This window comes from Myodes glareolus, chromosome 14 (assembly GCF_982192425.1).
Source record: "Myodes glareolus chromosome 14, mMyoGla1.1, whole genome shotgun sequence".
Classification (NCBI taxonomy): Eukaryota; Metazoa; Chordata; class Mammalia; order Rodentia; family Cricetidae; genus Myodes; species Myodes glareolus.
The window spans coordinates 23,646,028-23,663,191 of NC_142039.1; the positions used below are offsets into that span (position 1 = coordinate 23,646,028).

The following is a 17,164-nucleotide window of genomic DNA, read 5'->3' on the forward strand; positions in this document are numbered from 1 at the left end:
TGATAATGGACTGAACCTCTGAAACTGTAAGCCAGCCCCAGTTCAATGTTTTCTTTTGTAAGAATCCCTGTAACACAACCAAGATGGGAGGCTCCTGAAGACCAACACCTGAGGCTGTCCTCTGGCCTCCACATGAATGTGCATCCACACCCACACCAATACACATGTGCATGTGCTCACACAGTAATTTATTATAGTCAACGTACATCTAGTTTAGAAGCAGTTGCAGGTAAGCTGTCACTACTTTAGTAGACTAAGCTGGAGTTGGCATAAACTTTAGCACAGCCTGTTCAGTCCCATCATGGCAACATTGTCATATGAGAACTGAAAGATTAAAAATTGGGTGTGTTGCTTTAAGAGAAGAATGTTTTCGGTCCTCAGGTGGAGTCATTTCCGGGCCCAGTGATAAGGCTGGGCTAGAAATGACTGCTCCTCAATCATCAGCACAGGGCTGTAGGGACACCTTCAGATCACCATGGTAAGTGGGCAAAGTATGCAATTGACAGTGTTGTGTTGGGATGGTGGTGGATTTCATAGATTGTATTTAGGTACTTTCCTCTACCCTAAATCCTTAATAAATCAAAAATGTATGGCAGGGCAAAGGACAGAGCACTGTCTTTAGTTCTCTGTGAGAAGGAACATAGTTACTTGGGGCTGCCTTAGAGAATTGCCTTTAGAGAATTAAGGGATTTTTCCCCTATGGAAACCACAGTAGTTTTCAGTATCTTAGAATTTTGAATTCTTTAATGGAAGAAACCTTTCAAACTGCCTTTTCATCTTTGTCTCCCCACAGTGGACTTTCCTGCATTCAGGTTGCTTAAGTTGCTTTTACCTTAAGAACCAAGACTTCCAACACGAAAGATACTTATGGTAGAACGTCCTGTGTCTTGACTGGACCAATGTCAGCATTCTGGGTGGGATGTTGTCCTGCAAGGTATTTCCCCTGGGAGCAAATGAGTAAAGGGTATGAAAGGTCTTTTGCTTATTTCTTAGAATTGCATTTGAATCTGCAGCTCTCTTCACATTAAAGGCTTAACTGAAAATTATCCTTTCTCAGTAACTCAAATCAGTTTTGGAACTGCATTTATTAGTGTGCTGGGACTTATCAATGCTGACATTTAGTGTGTAGTTTACAATCTTAGACTATTTAATACTACGGCTAGTGTTCTAATAGAGAGTTTTGAAAGATGGCAGAGGCTAAGAGAAGAATAAGGTCTCTACCACCAAATGTGGCTATTTTGTAGAGTTAGATGTTTCTACAGCCAAGAACAGGGTTTGTCAGGCCGAGTTATGCTGTGTTGAGAGGCCTGCTGTGTCGAGAAAGAATAGTACTACTTATTGTGTTGTTTGAGCATGCGAAGGGCAGCAATTTATTCCTGTTAGTGATTGTTTTTACTGTGACTTACTGTCAGTGAGTATGCCTCTCAATAGAGTTCCTGGTGTGGCCACTGACAGCTGGAGAAGGGAGTCATTGGGAGCTGTTTGCCTGTAAATTTTGTAGAGTTCCTTTCAGGTACAGACACAATAAACAACCTTCCTTTCTAAATCAGTCTTTAAGCTTAGAGGGCAAAGGTCTGATTTGGTTAATATATTTACAGCTTTGAAAGTCCAAAAGGAGGGAGAGGAATGGAATTGTCCTTTGCAGATAAGGGTTTATGAAGCTTGATCATGATGGAAGGTACTGCTTTGATTGTCATATGCCAAGAGATGTAGGGCTATTAGTTTGTTCAAAGTGATGTTGAAGTTAAGGTCAACATCCATTGTCACCAGAAACTGATAGTCGTGCAAATAAACAAGATGAAGTTCTAAGTACTAAACCTGAAATTCTCATGGAGTGAAGAAGTCTATGGTATGGCATGTCAATTGAGACAAAGTACAAATGCTTGATGCTGCTGAGCATGGCAGAGTCCGGATCAGATTGCTGGGGTGTGGCAGGTCACAGCTCTTGACCTCATCCTCTGACTTCTCATTCACACAGGCATGGCCAGCAATTAGTGGGAGGTCTGAGGTCTATAGCTGAGTTCAGACTTTGAGACAGTGCATGTGTAGTTGTCCCCACCCCCAGCTTACAAGGCCAAGCACCTTGAAGGATTTGAGAAGGGAGAAGGCAGGGCAGTTCAGGATAACCAGCCTACAGCTCACAAGCCCAGAGAACCTAGACAACAAAGAGAATCCTAAGAGAGGCATACATGGAGCCACCTAGGAAGGAAAAAAAAAGACAAGATCTCCTACATAAATTGGGAGCATGGGGAGCAAGGAGAAGGGTAGTAGTGGAGAGGGGAGGAACAAAAGGGATTAGGGAAAATGTGTAGCTCAATAAAAACAATAAAATAAAAAAACAAAAATGCCCATTTACCACACCCACATTTTACGCTTAATGACAGTTCTGTGTAGGTCATATAAGACTATACATATACAGCCTTAACTCAATTCTCCATCTAACACACACTAGTAGGGACTTTATAGAGTAAGAAAGCTTTTAAGACACTTTTGTCTTGTTTATCATGATTGCACGTATGCATGCGTATGTGAATACATGAGAATTTGCTTGTCGCCAGCCATGTGTGGAGGTCAAAGTATAGCTTTGGGTAGCCTGCTCTCTCCTTCTGTCTTTGCCTGGGTTCCAGGGATCCAACTCAAGTCCTCTGGCTTTCAAGGCAATCAATTTTACTCACTGAGCTGACTCGCCAGCATGACAGAATTTAAGCACCATTTCAGTCCTTGGTTCTGTTTTCCATGAAACATGTCTACTCCTTGGAATTTGTTAATCATGGAACACTTTTGTGGAGATGATTATCTTCTTCCCCTTGTATGCGTGTTCTAGGGACTGTATTCAGGCTGTCAGGATTGTGTGGCTGGCAATTGCTTTTTACCTTCTGAGATACCTAGCTGGTCCCCTTTGTAGAATACTTTAGATTAGTGCTTCTCAACCTGTAGGTCATCACCCCCTTGAAGGTTGAATGACCCTTTCACAGGGTCACCTAAGACAATAAGAAAACACAGGTATTCATATTATGATTCATAACAGTAGCAAAATTAAAGTTATGAAGTAACACCAAAAATAATTTTATGTCTGGGGGGGTTATTACAACGTGAGGAATTGTATTAGAGGGCCGTAGCATTAGGAGGGCTGAGAATCACTGCATTAGATTACAATGAACTTCCCTTATGATTTCTAAGCTAGTTTGGCCTTTTTAGTTGTAATCAGTAGTGTTCATGTTATCTAAACTCCTACTCCATTCTAACTCATTATGGCTTATTCCAGAGGGAGTGTCTCTCCATTCACATTGGTCAAGCTGGTGTTCAGATTGGGGATGCTTGCTGGGAACTGTATTGCCTGGAACATGGAATTCAGCCAGATGGCTTTATTCTGGACAGTCAACACGATCATTTGGAAAATGCTAAGACGGAACATAGGAGTGCATCTTTAGATACTTTCTTTGATGAGACAAGAGCCGGAAAGCATGTGCCAAGAGCTCTTTTCATGGACCTTGAACCAACTGTTATAGGTAATCTAAATTTGACTTGCTAGTGCTTTAACCAAGTCCCAACTCAAACAAACCAGGCAGGTAAGATTATGAGATGGTGCTCATCTATATGAATAGGATTGTGTAGACCTTTTCCAACCTCAGTCTATACCATGACAAACATACCCAAATGGACATTAGCTTCTTTCCTGTGGGATGAAATAAGTAAAGCTTCTAATCTATCCACCCACATACTTCAGCAGAACACTGAATCCTTTTCCTGGTCTGAGAGCAAAACTAGAAGCTATTGGCAAAGAACCTGAAAATTTGTCATTATCTCCTACAAAAGAATAGAGTATTAGAAAATTATTCCATAGAAATAAGGTACCATATAAATCTTAAAATTATGGGGGAAGCGAATGCTATTTTAAAATTCTGCTTATTTTTCTCTCTCTTTCTCCCTCTTCCTTTTGTCATTTTCTCTTTATAGGAATCAATCCTCTCTCTCTTCCTCTCTTTCCCTTCCTCTCTTTCTCCCTCTCTCTCTCTATCTCTTGTGTGGAGGTCAGAGAACAACTTGAAAGATCCCAGGGGTCCAGCTCAAGCTACCAGATTTCATAACAAGTTTTTACCCATTTCCTATCTTGATAGCCAAAAAGCTATTTTATAATTAGCAATGGAAGACTTCACAATATCCTGTCATAAAACTTCTAACATGCAGCTAGAAAAATATTGGACACAGAAAGGAGGCATTGTCTTAAGAGAGGGTCTAGAGAGGAGGGTAGATTTAGATCTGATGTATATTAGTTATCTATTTCTACACAATAAGCTTCCTTCAAATGCAGTGGTGTAAGGCAGTAGTAGCCATTATTTTGTTCATGAGTCTATAATCTGTGCGGGGCTCAGAAGATACAAGTGCTCACTGTTCCACATCATTTCAGATTTAAAGATTCAGATGGGAGCCAGGGGACTCACTTGGATAGTGGTCCACTCACCTATCTGTCAAGTTGGTGTTCTGAGTCCTGAGCCATGGATGCCGTTGGGGCTTTGAGTCCTCTTCATGTGAACTGTCTTTGTGAAGCTTTGACCTCATCATAGCATGGTGGTCAGGTGCCGAGGCCAAGTATCTCATGGGTACAAAGCAGATGTTCATGGCGTTTGTTACCCAGTCCTGGAAGTTACATAGTTCCATTTTAGCTGTTCTCAATGAGTGAAGACAGTTATGAAGACACAGGGAAGGAATATGAGCCCCTCTCCACCTTTTAATGCAAGCATAACAGGCTTCTAGAAGCAATGTGTGATAGGAAGTGTTTTGTGGTTATCTTTGGAAAATCTTTTGTGGCTATCTTTTGGAAAATAGTCTGCCCTACTAGAAAAAGTGCAATTTGTCTATACTAGATTAGAGTTGATTTCCTTTTTAGAATGGCATTAGAATGCATAATAAATTGATGGGTCAAAGTGGGTTGATGCCAATGAATGTTAATATAGTACAAATATTAAAGGTTTTATTTAAGTGGATAGGGTGAAAAGGGTAAGGCTAAAGATCCTTATATACAGGATATGCACTGCTCTGCTAGGTGTTATGAACAAGTAAAAACTAAGAAATTATTGGGAATGTAGCTCAGTTGGTATAATGCTTGCCTAACATGTAGGAATCCTGTAATCAGTTCCTAAGCTCAACATTAGAGCAGATATGGCCATACACAACTGTAATTTCAGCTCTTGGGACGTGGAGGCCGGATGACGGACAGTTCAGGGTCTTTTGGAATACATAGTACCTTACCAAAAACAAACAAGAAGACTTATTTGTTTTTCTAGACTAAGAAAAGCCGTTTCTGCAGAATAAATCCTGTTCCTTTGCCTTAACACAGGAAAAGGACAGGGATCAGAGCATAGAGTCCTGTCAGGGTTAGAGAGGAGCCAGAAGTTACTGACCACACTTCCCTTCCTGCAGATGGGATCCGTGTGGGAAAGTACCACTCACTCTTCCACCCGGAACAGCTTGTGAATGGAAAAGAAGATGCGGCAAACAACTACGCACGAGGTCGCTACTCCGTGGGCTCAGATGTCATCGAGCTTGTGTTAGAAAGGATCCGGAAGCTGGCAAGTAGCCCCTCTCCAGCTATGAACAGGCTGGATACTTCTGAGCTTGTGGTAGCGGTCACAGCCTTGCTTGCTTCCATCTTCTCTCCCCAACCCTCTCATTCTGGGCATTCAGAGATACTTGGAGCATCCTGATGTTGACTTTAGTTACACTGCTACAAAGGAGGCTTTTACAGTTGTCAGGTGGTGCCTCTTTACCCTTGTTTCTCCTATTGCAGTGTGTGTGTATGTGTGTGTGTGTGTGTGTGTGTGAGAGAGAGAGAGAGAGAGAGAGAGAGAGAGAGAGAGGGAGGGAGGGAGGGAGGGAGGGAGGGAGGGAGGGAGGGAGAGAGAGAGAGAGAGAGAATGTGTGTTAGCAGAGACTTTCAAAGTTCTCTAAAATGAATTATTTCCCAATAGTCACTATCACTTGTGAAGGTGACAAGGGGCAGACCTTTTGTGAAGGATACTTACTGCTCTTTCTCATAGTTCTGTAAGGGTTTGACTCTGTAGATCCTTTGTTAGGTAAGTGGTTCGGTATAACCACTGGGAAGAGTACCTTTCATATCTTCCTGGATGTAGTGTGTAGCTTAAGAGGTACTTTGTCTACAGTGGAGGGGACTTTATTTTACTTCTGTATTTTGATCATTTCTTTTCTTTATTATTGACAAAAACCTTCAGATCTCATGTAAATTCATGGAAAACAAGGAAAGACAGCCAATTGCATCTATAGGCTGAGCTTCCCTTAGCTTAATGATTGGGACCAGAATGATTGGATGGGTATTTTCTCCAGGTTTTGGTATATTTGTATACACACACACACACACACACACATGCACACGCACACGCACACACACACACAATTTTAGGGGTTCAAGCAAGACAAATGTAAAACTCATTTAAATTTTGAATAACCCATATAGTCATAGGCTCCAGGCAGTTTTATGTGGCACTTTCAGTGTGCCTGTATATTGACTGTTACCCACTCACTGCTCCAAGTGCAGATATGGAATTTCCATTAGTGGCATCATGTAAGTACTCAAAATGAAAAAAAAAAAAGAGAGGATTTTGGAGCATTGTGAAGTTTGGGATTAGAACTGTTCAAGCAGTAGTGACATTCTAAAGCCTTCACAAACTCCAGAAGGATCATTCAGGAATATTTCAAAGTAGCCATGTTTGTCGAGTAGCTGATAAAGACCGAAGAGGCCATTCTGAGCCATTTTTGAGGAGTATATTCCTGTGTGTCTTTGTATACACAGGTGCATGTGGGGACCAGAGGACCCCCTTGCCTGTCGTGCCTTTGATACCATCTACTTTGTTGTTTGTTTGAGACAGGGTGTTGTATGACCTGGTACTGGCCAGCCAGGAAAAGATGGACCATCATCCAGCCCTGGTGATCTGTCTGCCTCCACCTCTTCAGTGCTGGGGTGATGACTGATGATGACACCATGACCGGCTTTTTTTTTCTTTCCTTTTTTACAATGCAGCTTCTGAGACTCAGACTCAGACCTGCATGCTTATACGACAAGCCCTTTGCTGAAGGAGCCATTTCGTCAGCCTTGTTTCTCAATCTTCTGTTCCTGGGTGCTTATATTCTACCATCACCATCTAGTTCGTTAGTTTGCATATATCTGGTGGATTTTTCACATTGCTTGTTCTTTCCGCAGGCAGAACAATGCAGTGGACTTCAGGCAATTTCAATTTACCGGAGCTTTGGAGGAGGCACAGGGTCGGGATTTACATCTCTCTTGATGGAGCAGCTCTCGGCAGAGTATTACAGGAAGACAAAATTGGAGTTCTCTGTCTACCCATCTCCTAGACTCTCCACCGCTGTAGTAGAACCTTACAACGCCATTCTCACCACTCACTCTACCATAGAACACTCAGACTGCACGTTCTTGGTGGACAATGAGGCTCTCTATGACATCTGCCGTCACAAACTTGGTGTTGAACATCCTTCCTATGCTAATATCAATAGGCTGATAGCTCAGGTGTTATCTTCCCTTACCGCTTCACTCCGCTTTGAAGGGCCTCTGAATGTGGACTTAATCGAATTCCAGACCAACCTAGTACCTTATCCCAGAATACATTTCCCCATCCCATCCCTTGCCCCCATCATCTCTGCTGACAAAGCCTACTATGAGCATCTCTCTGTGCATGACATCACTGCTGCTTGCTTTGAGTTCTCCAACCAGTTGGTCAAGTGTGATCCTCGGCTTGGGAAGTACATGGCTTGCTGCCTATTATACAGAGGAGATGTGGTCCCTAAGGATGTGAATGCAGCAATTATAGCCATGAAGTCAAGGACCTCTGTTCAGTTTGTTGATTGGTGTCCAACTGGTTTCAAGGTGGGCATCAATCAGCAGCCGCCTACGGCGATGCCAGGAGGGGATCTAGCCAGGGTTCAGCGAGCTGTGTGTACGTTGAGCAATACCACAGCGATTGTGGAAGCCTGGGCCCGCCTGGACCACAAATTTGACCTCATGTATGCCAAGAAGGCATTTCTGCACTGGTACATCATGGAAGGCATGGAGCAAGGGGAGTTTATAGAGGCCAGGGAAGATCTGGCTGCTCTGGAGAAAGATTATGAGGAAGTGGGACTGAGTTTTTGATGTAAAGATGACAAAGCAAATGGATACTGAGTTAAAATGTCATTATTTGTTTTCAAGCTATTATATACTTAATGAATAAAAGGAAAACAGAAATCCAATCATCAAGGTCACAAATTGTGCATTAAATTAAATATATCAATATCAACAATACAGTCATATTTTCTTGTGCACAGTAGAATTCAGCTCTGCTAATTGAGAATCTTCAGAGGATTGCAGTCATTTGATAAGTCTCTTCTAGGTAGAGTTATTTTGTTACAAATTCTTATGTCACAGCAAAAACCTGACTTTAATCTTTGCCCCTCCAGTTTAAAAAACAAAACAAAGCACCAAGCAAGTATGGAACCTTAATGTGCTTTTCCTTTTCTGTATCTAAGAAGGAAAACAACACAGATTATGAATGTCATTTCTCTATTATTTATGTATTATACATCAATTAAATCACAAATGTTTTCAGAATATTTCTTTTCCTTTCTCCAAGTGTGGGCTTTAACTCCTTAGTTTTATTTCCAAACAAACAAATGAGAATACTGTTGGGCATTTTTAGAATTTAGGTGTGAGTATCCTGCAGGTAAGAATCTGTGTGTCCCTCTTTAGTTGATCTGTCCAGGATGGGCAGTTGTATTTGTTTCGCATGTGTATACTTGTATGTAGTATGCTCATATATGTGTGTGCATGTTTGTATGTCTTCTAGAAGTATGGATATGTGGGCATGTTCATATGGCAGCCAGAAGCTGATGTCATGTCTCCCTCAATTTCTCTCCACTGTATTTGTTAAGGAAGGGTCTCTTCACGAACTGGGAGCTCACTGTTTGAGCTAGTCTGACCCCGTCTTTGCTATCAGGCACTGGGATTATAGGTGAGCAACCATGCCCCATTTGCATTTATGTGGATACTGGACATCCGAATTCTGTGTCTCACCCTTGTTCAGCAAGCCCTTCATTCACTGCGCCATCTCTCCAGTCCTAGAAGACTTTATTGATTTCTCTTAGTATTGCTATGAGACACATTTGACAAAAGCAACTTACAGGTAGGGTTTAGTTTGGCTCGTGGTTTAAGGGGATAAAGTCTATCATAGCAGGGAAAGCCAATTGCAATTCATGTGTCATGCCTAGAGGATGGCATTATGCAGCCCTTCTCCCTATCTTTCTGCTCCTACGTTCTTCCTACTTGTTCATCCTAGCAAAGGGGATGGTTTAAATGTCTTGCTTAGAATTGTGTGTCCTATCACATTCCTCTTCCACACTGTCTTTCCCCAGTGGAGACATTTCCAGCCCTCTCTTGTTGTTTATCTCACAAACACATGATTTGAAATGTGACTGCCCACATTCTTACTTCTAAGTTTTATTTCTTTTTTTTCACATTGCCCCACTTTATTTATTTTATTTTTTTAAATTTATATATTAATTAAAAATTTCCACCTCCACCCCGCCTCCCCTTTTCCTCCCCCTCTCCACCTCCCCCTCCCTCTCTGGTCCTAAGAGCAGTCAGGGTTCCCTGCCCCGTGGGAAGTCCAGGGTCCTCCCCGCTCCATCCAGGTTCACAAAGGTGAGCATCCAAACAAACCAGGCTCCCACAAAGTCAGTCCATGCAGTAGAATCACAACCCAGTGCCTTTGACCTTGGCTTCTCAGTTAGCCTTCATTGCCAGCCACATTCAGAGTATCCAGTTTGATCACATGCTCCATCACTCCCAGTCCAGCTGGCCTTGGTGAGCTCCCATTAGATCAGTCCCACTGTCTCAGTGGGTGTAAGTTTTATTTCTCAGTTAAGTCTTACACTGAACTTTCTATTTTCTAGACACATTCTCCAAGATGCTTTGTGTACACTTAAATGCTTTTTTTTTCTAAAAATGTACTCTTTACCTAAAATACATTTTCCCTTTAGTGATCTTTATGTCTGTGTGTCATTATCTTCCCACTATGAAGATTCTAAACAACACTGTTTTTTCTTTTTGCTAACTTCCATGATTCCTTATATTTTATATAGAACCAGTTTCTGTTGATTCTGCTTCTGTAATTTTTTCAGAGTCTACCTCTTCCTTTTGGAGTCATGAAATTCCCTCCTTTTAACATCTTTTTCCACCCTGTCTTCCTAACCCCTCTTCCAGTGCTCCATGATTGAGCATTCCGAAGTACATATTGCATAATCTTGCTCCCTGGTCCCAGGATTTAATGACTCATCATTTCTTTGACATAGGGTATAAACTTCTGCACATGGGTAGTCTTTCCCAACTCATATCAACTACATTTCCACTCCTATCTGTCACAGTGCTCTCATAAACTACAACCGAGACAGTCCCGCCCCATTTTTTAGTATATATTTGTTTATGGCTGGTGATATAACTCATGCTTTAGAATTCAATTCTAAGATTCGCTGAAACTGTGGAATTCTACTGTCTTGTGTCCTCTGAGTAACCAGAGCAATCTAGAGCCTCCATTCACTCTTGCTCAGGATTTAGGGATAGCTGAGCTATGCTATGGAATTTCTCTCCATTTTAATATATGATATTAAATAATAGTTTATGATTCTTCCTTTTGAATAGACTATACAGTGTTTTACAGTTTTGTTACATTGTTTTTTCCTTAGTGTACCTGTTAGCTTTTTTCTTTAGCCACTGGAGGGCACCAGTGAAGTGCATTCTCTCTCCCCCTTCTCTCTCCCCCTTTTCTCTCTCTCTCTCTCTCTCTCTCTCTCTCTCTCTCTCTCTCTGTCTCTTTTCTCTCTCTCCTTCTTTCCCCCTTTCTCCCCACCATAAGAACATTTGTAGATTTTATTTTGTTTTAAAATGTAACAGCATAACAATATTCAAATGAACATTGTTTCTTAAGTTTTAAAATAAACCTTGTTGATCCTAAGACTTATTTATAAGTCTGGTTTACCTTTCCTCATGTGTATGTGTGTGGTGTGTGTGCTTATATACATACGTGCACTTGTTTGTGGGAAAGCATGTGTGTGTAAATGATGTTCCCATGTGTACCCTATTATGTGGAGGACAGACCCTGCATGTGTCTTCCTTCACCACTCTCTCCATTATTTACTGAGATAAGATCTCTTAGATGAACACAGAGCTTGCTGATTCAGTTAGTGTGTATTTGGCTTGCTTTGCAATCCCTGACTTTATTTTCCAAGTGCTGGGATTTATTTTTTGAGTACAAGCAACTGCTACACATGTCCAGCATTTTAGTGAGGCAAACTTACACACTTGCTTTTAAATAGTATCCACTATTTTGATACTTTTTTATACCTTGGTATTATTTTTTTATATTTTGGTACTATTTTTATACTTCAAAAAATGTGTCAAATATTTGAGGTGGGCTATAGAGTGACTTAATATATTCCATTTCCTTTAAGGGCTGTAGTAGTGTGACAAACTTTCTCACAAACCCTTAGGAACTCTTTTTAAATTTAAAGATTTAAACTATAAATATGGTGAGGACTCTTAACTGTCCCAAGAATGTTCTTAAACTAGAAAAATCGTGATTTAACCTTATAAACTTTAAGTTACTTACAAAATGTCCATATCTAAAATAGGAACTAAAGGGCTTAATGTGCTTCTTCTTCTAAGTCAGCTGCTCTGAAATGTTGTAAATACTATAGTTTAAAGTCAAATATGTATAACTTCTTTATCACAAGAACTTTGAGACATAATACTTAAATGCCATATAGGTGATTATCCAAAGCTTAATCACTTAGCAAAGCTACTGGGGACACAACACTGAAGAACAAGGACATAGCGACGTAATCCTTGTTCTCACAGAGCAGACTGTGGTGAAGGAGGCGAATGAAAGAAATAAATGGAATTCTAAAGCCTGCTAGAAGGTCAGAGAGACGGCTCGGCTGGTTAAGGTACTTGCTGCTGAGCCCAGTGACCTGAGTTCGATCCATGAGAACTATATAGTGAAAGAAGAGATGACTCTTGTAAGTTGCTCTCTGATGTCCACCTGTGTGCTGTGGAATCTCATGCTTGTGTGTGCACATGCACACAATAAATGAAATGTAATTTAAAGGTGTGTTATATCGCATAATGAATGAATTGCATTCAACTGGGTACTCCTTCTTATTAACCCTTTCTTCCATATCCATGCCGCAGTTGCAGGGTTTTGAACTAGACATGGTCATCTAATACTCCCCTAAAGCATGATCAACCAAAACATGCTCATAGAGGGGAGGCCTGAAACCTCTGTGCATTTTCTGCATTGATCATTAATTTCCTTCTGCTTGATTGAAGAAAATCTCAGTGACCCCCTTCAAACCATTAATCAAAGAGGAAGCATGGCTATTATTAGAGAGTGACACAGTCTCAAAGATGACATAGACACAGAGTAATCTGTGGGGCTCCCTCACCAGATATCTGAATTGCTCATGCACATCTGTCTTGGAGAATAATTTTAAAAATGTATCTTAGGGAAATGGCAAATTATTATCTGACAAGAGCTCATGGAAGTTCCGAGAGCAGTGTTTAATTCTTGTGCACTCAAAGTTCCCTTTGACACCTACTTATCACCAGGGCTGCTAGAGTACTTTAAAGCTCTTTAGCCTTAGCAGCTTGCCATTGAACTTCTATGTTTTTGCAGCTAGTAAGGCCATTCCTCACCTGTGCACCTGCTGTCCTCTGACTGGGGAGAAAGCAGGAGGACTAGGCAACTTCCTCATGTTAAGACAATGATGCCTGTCCTCCAAAGTAACACAGCACAAAAGTGAAACTTGGCATGATGAAAAGTGATGGTGGTTTGTTGGATATGGCCAGCTCTCCCTCTCTTGTATTGAAGGCGTTATGACTAGCCTGCTTAGAGGCATTATTAAATCTCAAGACAGGGTTTGAGTGTGCAGACAGGCAGGCAGAACTCTGGAATGGAAGCTCGCCACAAAGAATCTTCCTGTTTATCTTCTCTCAGTGATGAGTTTCAGATTTAGACAATCCTCCTAGTTCATTAATTATCTGAACATTTTATCATCATGTTGGAGACATACTATTAAGCTCCAATACCCATTTGGGGTTTTTTTGATGGCTCTACACTTGCAGCTCATTTGAGTGTCATGATAGCTCTATGACTTGGGGGGTTGGCTGATGCTTCTAATGCTTGTAATGCTGATTAAGAGAAAGTTCATGAACAAATGGATGTCTGTAACATGAGGGGCCGGCTTGTTGGAGTTTCTGTCCTGCCCAGTACCCCACAGCTTGAAAACCCCAAAGAAAATCACACACAAGACTCCATAAGATTATAAACTGATTGGCCCATTAGCTCAGGTTTCTTGTTAACTCTTATAGCTTATATTAACCCATTATTCTCATCTATGCTAGCCATATGGCTTGGTACCTTTTTCAGCTGGGCAACTTACATGCTGCCTCTTCGGTGGTCTGCGCAGGAGTGGGAGAGGGAGCTTCTGCTTCCAGAATACTCCCAGTCTCTTCGCTCCACCCCTACTTCCTGTCTGGCTTTCCCGCCTATACTGCCTGCTTGGCCAATCAGCATTTTATTAAAATATGATTGACAGAATACAGACAATTCTCCCACACCAGATGTGACTCTGCCACTTCATAGATAGGAGACCTTATCATTCTGATTACATTCTCTGGTCTTCAATCTCTGTCTTCAAAAGTGAAAAAATTATATACTTTGGAATATACTTGTAAGACTTGAGATAATATTCATATATACTTATCACAGTTCCAGGAACACTAGTGACCAAAGAACTTCCAAGATTTGATCATAAACCGGTAATATTCAGAAAAACATTTGTTTCCCTGTGCTTGGAATATTGATCTAAGAGATAGGATGATTAAATTTAAAAATGTTTAAAGTTTAAATTTTCCAGTAGGGCTTGCAAGAGGATGATTGTTAAATCCAAGGATGTAAAACTTTGTAATTTCACTAAGTATTGCCAATTTGTCTCTCTCTGGCTTGCAGGGACATGGTGAGTAACGGAGGATAGTGAATGCTAGCACCGCCAATGCAGTGTGTTGTGAAGCTTACAGACACTTGCCAGTATGACAGATGAGAAGTTGTATGTGGTAGTTATAATAGTGTAACTGTTAGAAACCGAACACCTTTTCATAGTGGTAAAGCTCATTTGCACATGTATGTGTGTTTATGGGATCTGTTGTGTCCTTGCTTGTTTTTCTTTTGTATTAGTCCCTAACAAGCTTATTTTTTTAAGTAGCTCTTTGTGTATTGAACAGGAAGCTGTGTGCTTTTTACATGGGTGACTGACTTTTTCCAAATTTGTTCTCACTTCATCTGTAGGTCTATCTGTCTTCTTCCTGTCTGTCTTCTATCTGTCTGTCTTCCTGTCTCTATCTCTTTTTTTTTCCATTTGGTTATTCTGAGATTCAGGTTTCTAATTTGTACAGATAAGGCATTATTATCTGCACTGAAAGATTCTCATAAGAGTTAGAAGATGATTACATGGTTATACACTTCCACCTTGATCACCACAGTTAAAATAACATTTTTTTTCTAGTGTTCCAGTAACCTAACAAACTGGGTGGCTTAAGAAAGAGAGATTCACTGTGTTACAGCTCAGAAAACTAAACATTAGAGACAAGGAGTCAGCAGCCCAAACTCCCTAAGTTCTTAGGAAGGCTCTCCTTCAGACCATCTTTCTAATTTGTGATTATGTCTTGGCTTGTGACATAACTTCAGTCTTCAGATAATATTTTCTACCTGTGTGTCTCTTTGGCCAAAATTCCTCTTCTCATAGGACACTGGTCATACTGAATTAGGGCTTATGCTACTTCAGTACAACCTCATCTTAAGTAATTACATGTGTACCAATTGAGGACCTAGGGAACAGGAGTTCAAAATGCCAACAGGGGAAGTAAGAATCACAGTTTAACTTAAAAATTAGAGTGAGAAAACTTTGAGAGTCTAAAGATTTGATAAAATTTGCTTACGTACCGAGACTCCAAAGAAGCTGTACAATGGGCCATACCTAAATCATTCAGCAACATTTCTAAGCTGATTTGTTTGTTTATTTATTCTTTGTGTCTTTCACATCATGCCTCCCAATCCCACTCATCTCTTGCCCCACCTCAAAATAAAACAAAATAAAATTTAAGAGAAAAAGAGGGAAGAAGAAAGAAAAAGGGAAGAAGGGGGAAATCTCATCATGGAAGCTGCAGTGTGACCCAGCGAGTCATGCAGTAAACCCCTTTATCTGCATATTTTTACATTTGGGCATTTTTCCAGAAGAACCACTGGTCTGGTTTGAGGCCCCTGGTCTCTGCTGCACCATCGATGCTACGCTTTCACTAGGAGTCTTCCTAGACAACCTGTTGTTGCCCTGTATTGTGGAGATCCCGTAGCCCTGGTTCTACAGGACTGAACTGTGTTTGTCTTTTTCTCTATGCATGTATTGGACATTTAATCAAGGGCTTTGCACATAACTAGGCAAACAGCTACCATTGAACTACAACCCCAGTTTCATTTTTATATTTTGACTTTACCTCTGGTAGTGGTGCTGATGTTCAGTGTGTGTGTGTGTGTGTGTGTGTGTGTGTGTGTGTGTGTGTGTGTGTGTGTGGTGTTATGTTTTCTCACTCAGAAGTTCATTTTATGTATTAATGGTTTGTCACTGTATGGAAGTCTGTAGCACAATGGCTTGTTTTCTGAGAATCCAGCCATTGAGTCTCACTGCAAGGAGTCCGTAGAGGTTTTTTTTTTTTTGATGTGGTCCTGTTTTAGAAAAATTTTATTCATATTAAATATTCTCATCTTTGAACTCTTCATATAAATCAATGTATATGTATGTAAATTTACACAACTGCTCTCTTTCTCAAGTTCACCATTTGTAGCACTGTGGTAACACTGGCTTCTTTCCAAATTTGCTTCTGTTTATTTCCTTAGCTTGTTGTCATTCAGACAGCAGAAGCCTCCCCTTGCATCACAGAAACGTCAGGATCTGCCACAGTGCCCGGCACAGTACTGGGCAGGTATGTGGGTTCAGGGAGGGTTCAAGCAAGGAGTCAGGGAGATGGGTCAGTGGGTAAAGGACTTGCCACGTTTGGTGGGTGGAGTTAGAATGTCTCATATGTTTGAACACTGGTCCCCAGCTAGTGGAATTGGTTGGGAAGGATTAGGAGGTATGGCCTTATTGGGAAAAGTGTGTCATTGGGAGCAAGCTTTCAGGTTTCAAGACACATTTTGCTATCTTTGCTCTCTGCTTGCTGGCTGGTCCTGTCTCAAGATGTACTCTTGGCTACTGTTTTCAGTGCCTGCCTGCCGCCTGCCTGCCGCCATGTTCCCCACTATGAACTCTCTCCCTCTAAAACTGTAAGCACCAAATAAGCACTTTCTTTCATAAGTTGTCATGGTCATAGTGTCTTATCATGGTAATAGGAAATAACTAAGACATCATGCAAGCTGAAGGACAAGAGTTTAGATCCCCAGTGTCTACATAAACATGCAGGGTAGGCATGGCTACCTTCCTATAATCCCAGATTCTGGAAGGTGAAGACAGGGTCCCTAGAGCGCACTGGATGACTAGACTATCTGAGTCATGAGCTCTGGGTTCAAGTAAAAGATCCTGCCTCAGTATGTAAGGTGGGGAGTTATCTAGGAAGACAAGTACATCAACCTTTACCTTCACCATGCATACGCACATGCAGGTACACCCACCAATATACAGGTGACCTTCAATGCTAACGTGCTTACACATAAGCATGCATACCGCACACATACATACAAAGGCAACAAGAAACTAAGAAATTAGTGACTCCATACTCTACTGAGCTATGGAAGAATTTGGAATGTTATGGCCTCCTGCTCATCCACAGCCCAGGGCCCACTCTGAAACAAATCCCAAATTTTGCCACTTTTGTGGGACCAGCTTGCAGAGGTGGCTTGAGATGGAACCACAAAAGTTGACCGACTCTTGAGATTTTCTTTACTCTTCAGCAGACGCGGCTCCTGGGAGGGATGGGGAATTGACCCCTCAGCAACCTCCCTCATTAGCAGTTCCTGTCTTAGGATTAGTTTGAAAGAAGAAAAGCAGAGACAAACAG

The 17,164-nt window shown here is 41.2% G+C and overlaps 1 protein-coding gene across 5 annotated transcripts; it reads left to right on the forward strand.

Moving 5' to 3' along the window:
- Positions 1–239: 239 nt before the first annotated feature.
- On the forward strand, positions 240–8,617 carry Tubal3 (tubulin alpha like 3). Of its 5 annotated transcripts, XM_085699155.2 has the most exons (5): positions 242–478; positions 794–934; positions 3,266–3,509; positions 5,422–5,574; positions 7,221–8,617. In XM_085699155.2, the coding sequence occupies exons 2-5, from the start codon at positions 920–922 to the stop codon at positions 8,159–8,161; spliced, it is 1,353 nt and encodes a 450-aa protein (XP_085555281.2). In that variant the 5' UTR covers positions 242–478; positions 794–919; the 3' UTR covers positions 8,162–8,617. The 5 variants fall into 5 exon arrangements, with proteins under 5 accessions (XP_085555285.2, XP_085555281.2, XP_085555282.2 ...); XM_085699156.2 differs by lacking the exon at positions 794–934 and having other exon boundaries at positions 243–478; XM_085699158.2 differs by lacking the exon at positions 242–478 and having other exon boundaries at positions 819–964.
- The last annotated feature ends 8,547 nt before the right edge of the window (positions 8,618–17,164 follow it).

What these genes read in the sequence shown, in the direction of transcription:
- Tubal3 (XM_085699155.2), top strand. An exon ending in CCTTGAACCAACTGTTATAG is followed by an intron (nt 3,510 to 5,421) that starts GTAATCTAAATT and finishes CCCTTCCTGCAG; the next exon opens with ATGGGATCCGTGTGGGAAAG. An exon ending in AAGGATCCGGAAGCTGGCAA is followed by an intron (nt 5,575 to 7,220) that starts GTAGCCCCTCTC and finishes TTCCGCAGGCAG; the next exon opens with AACAATGCAGTGGACTTCAG.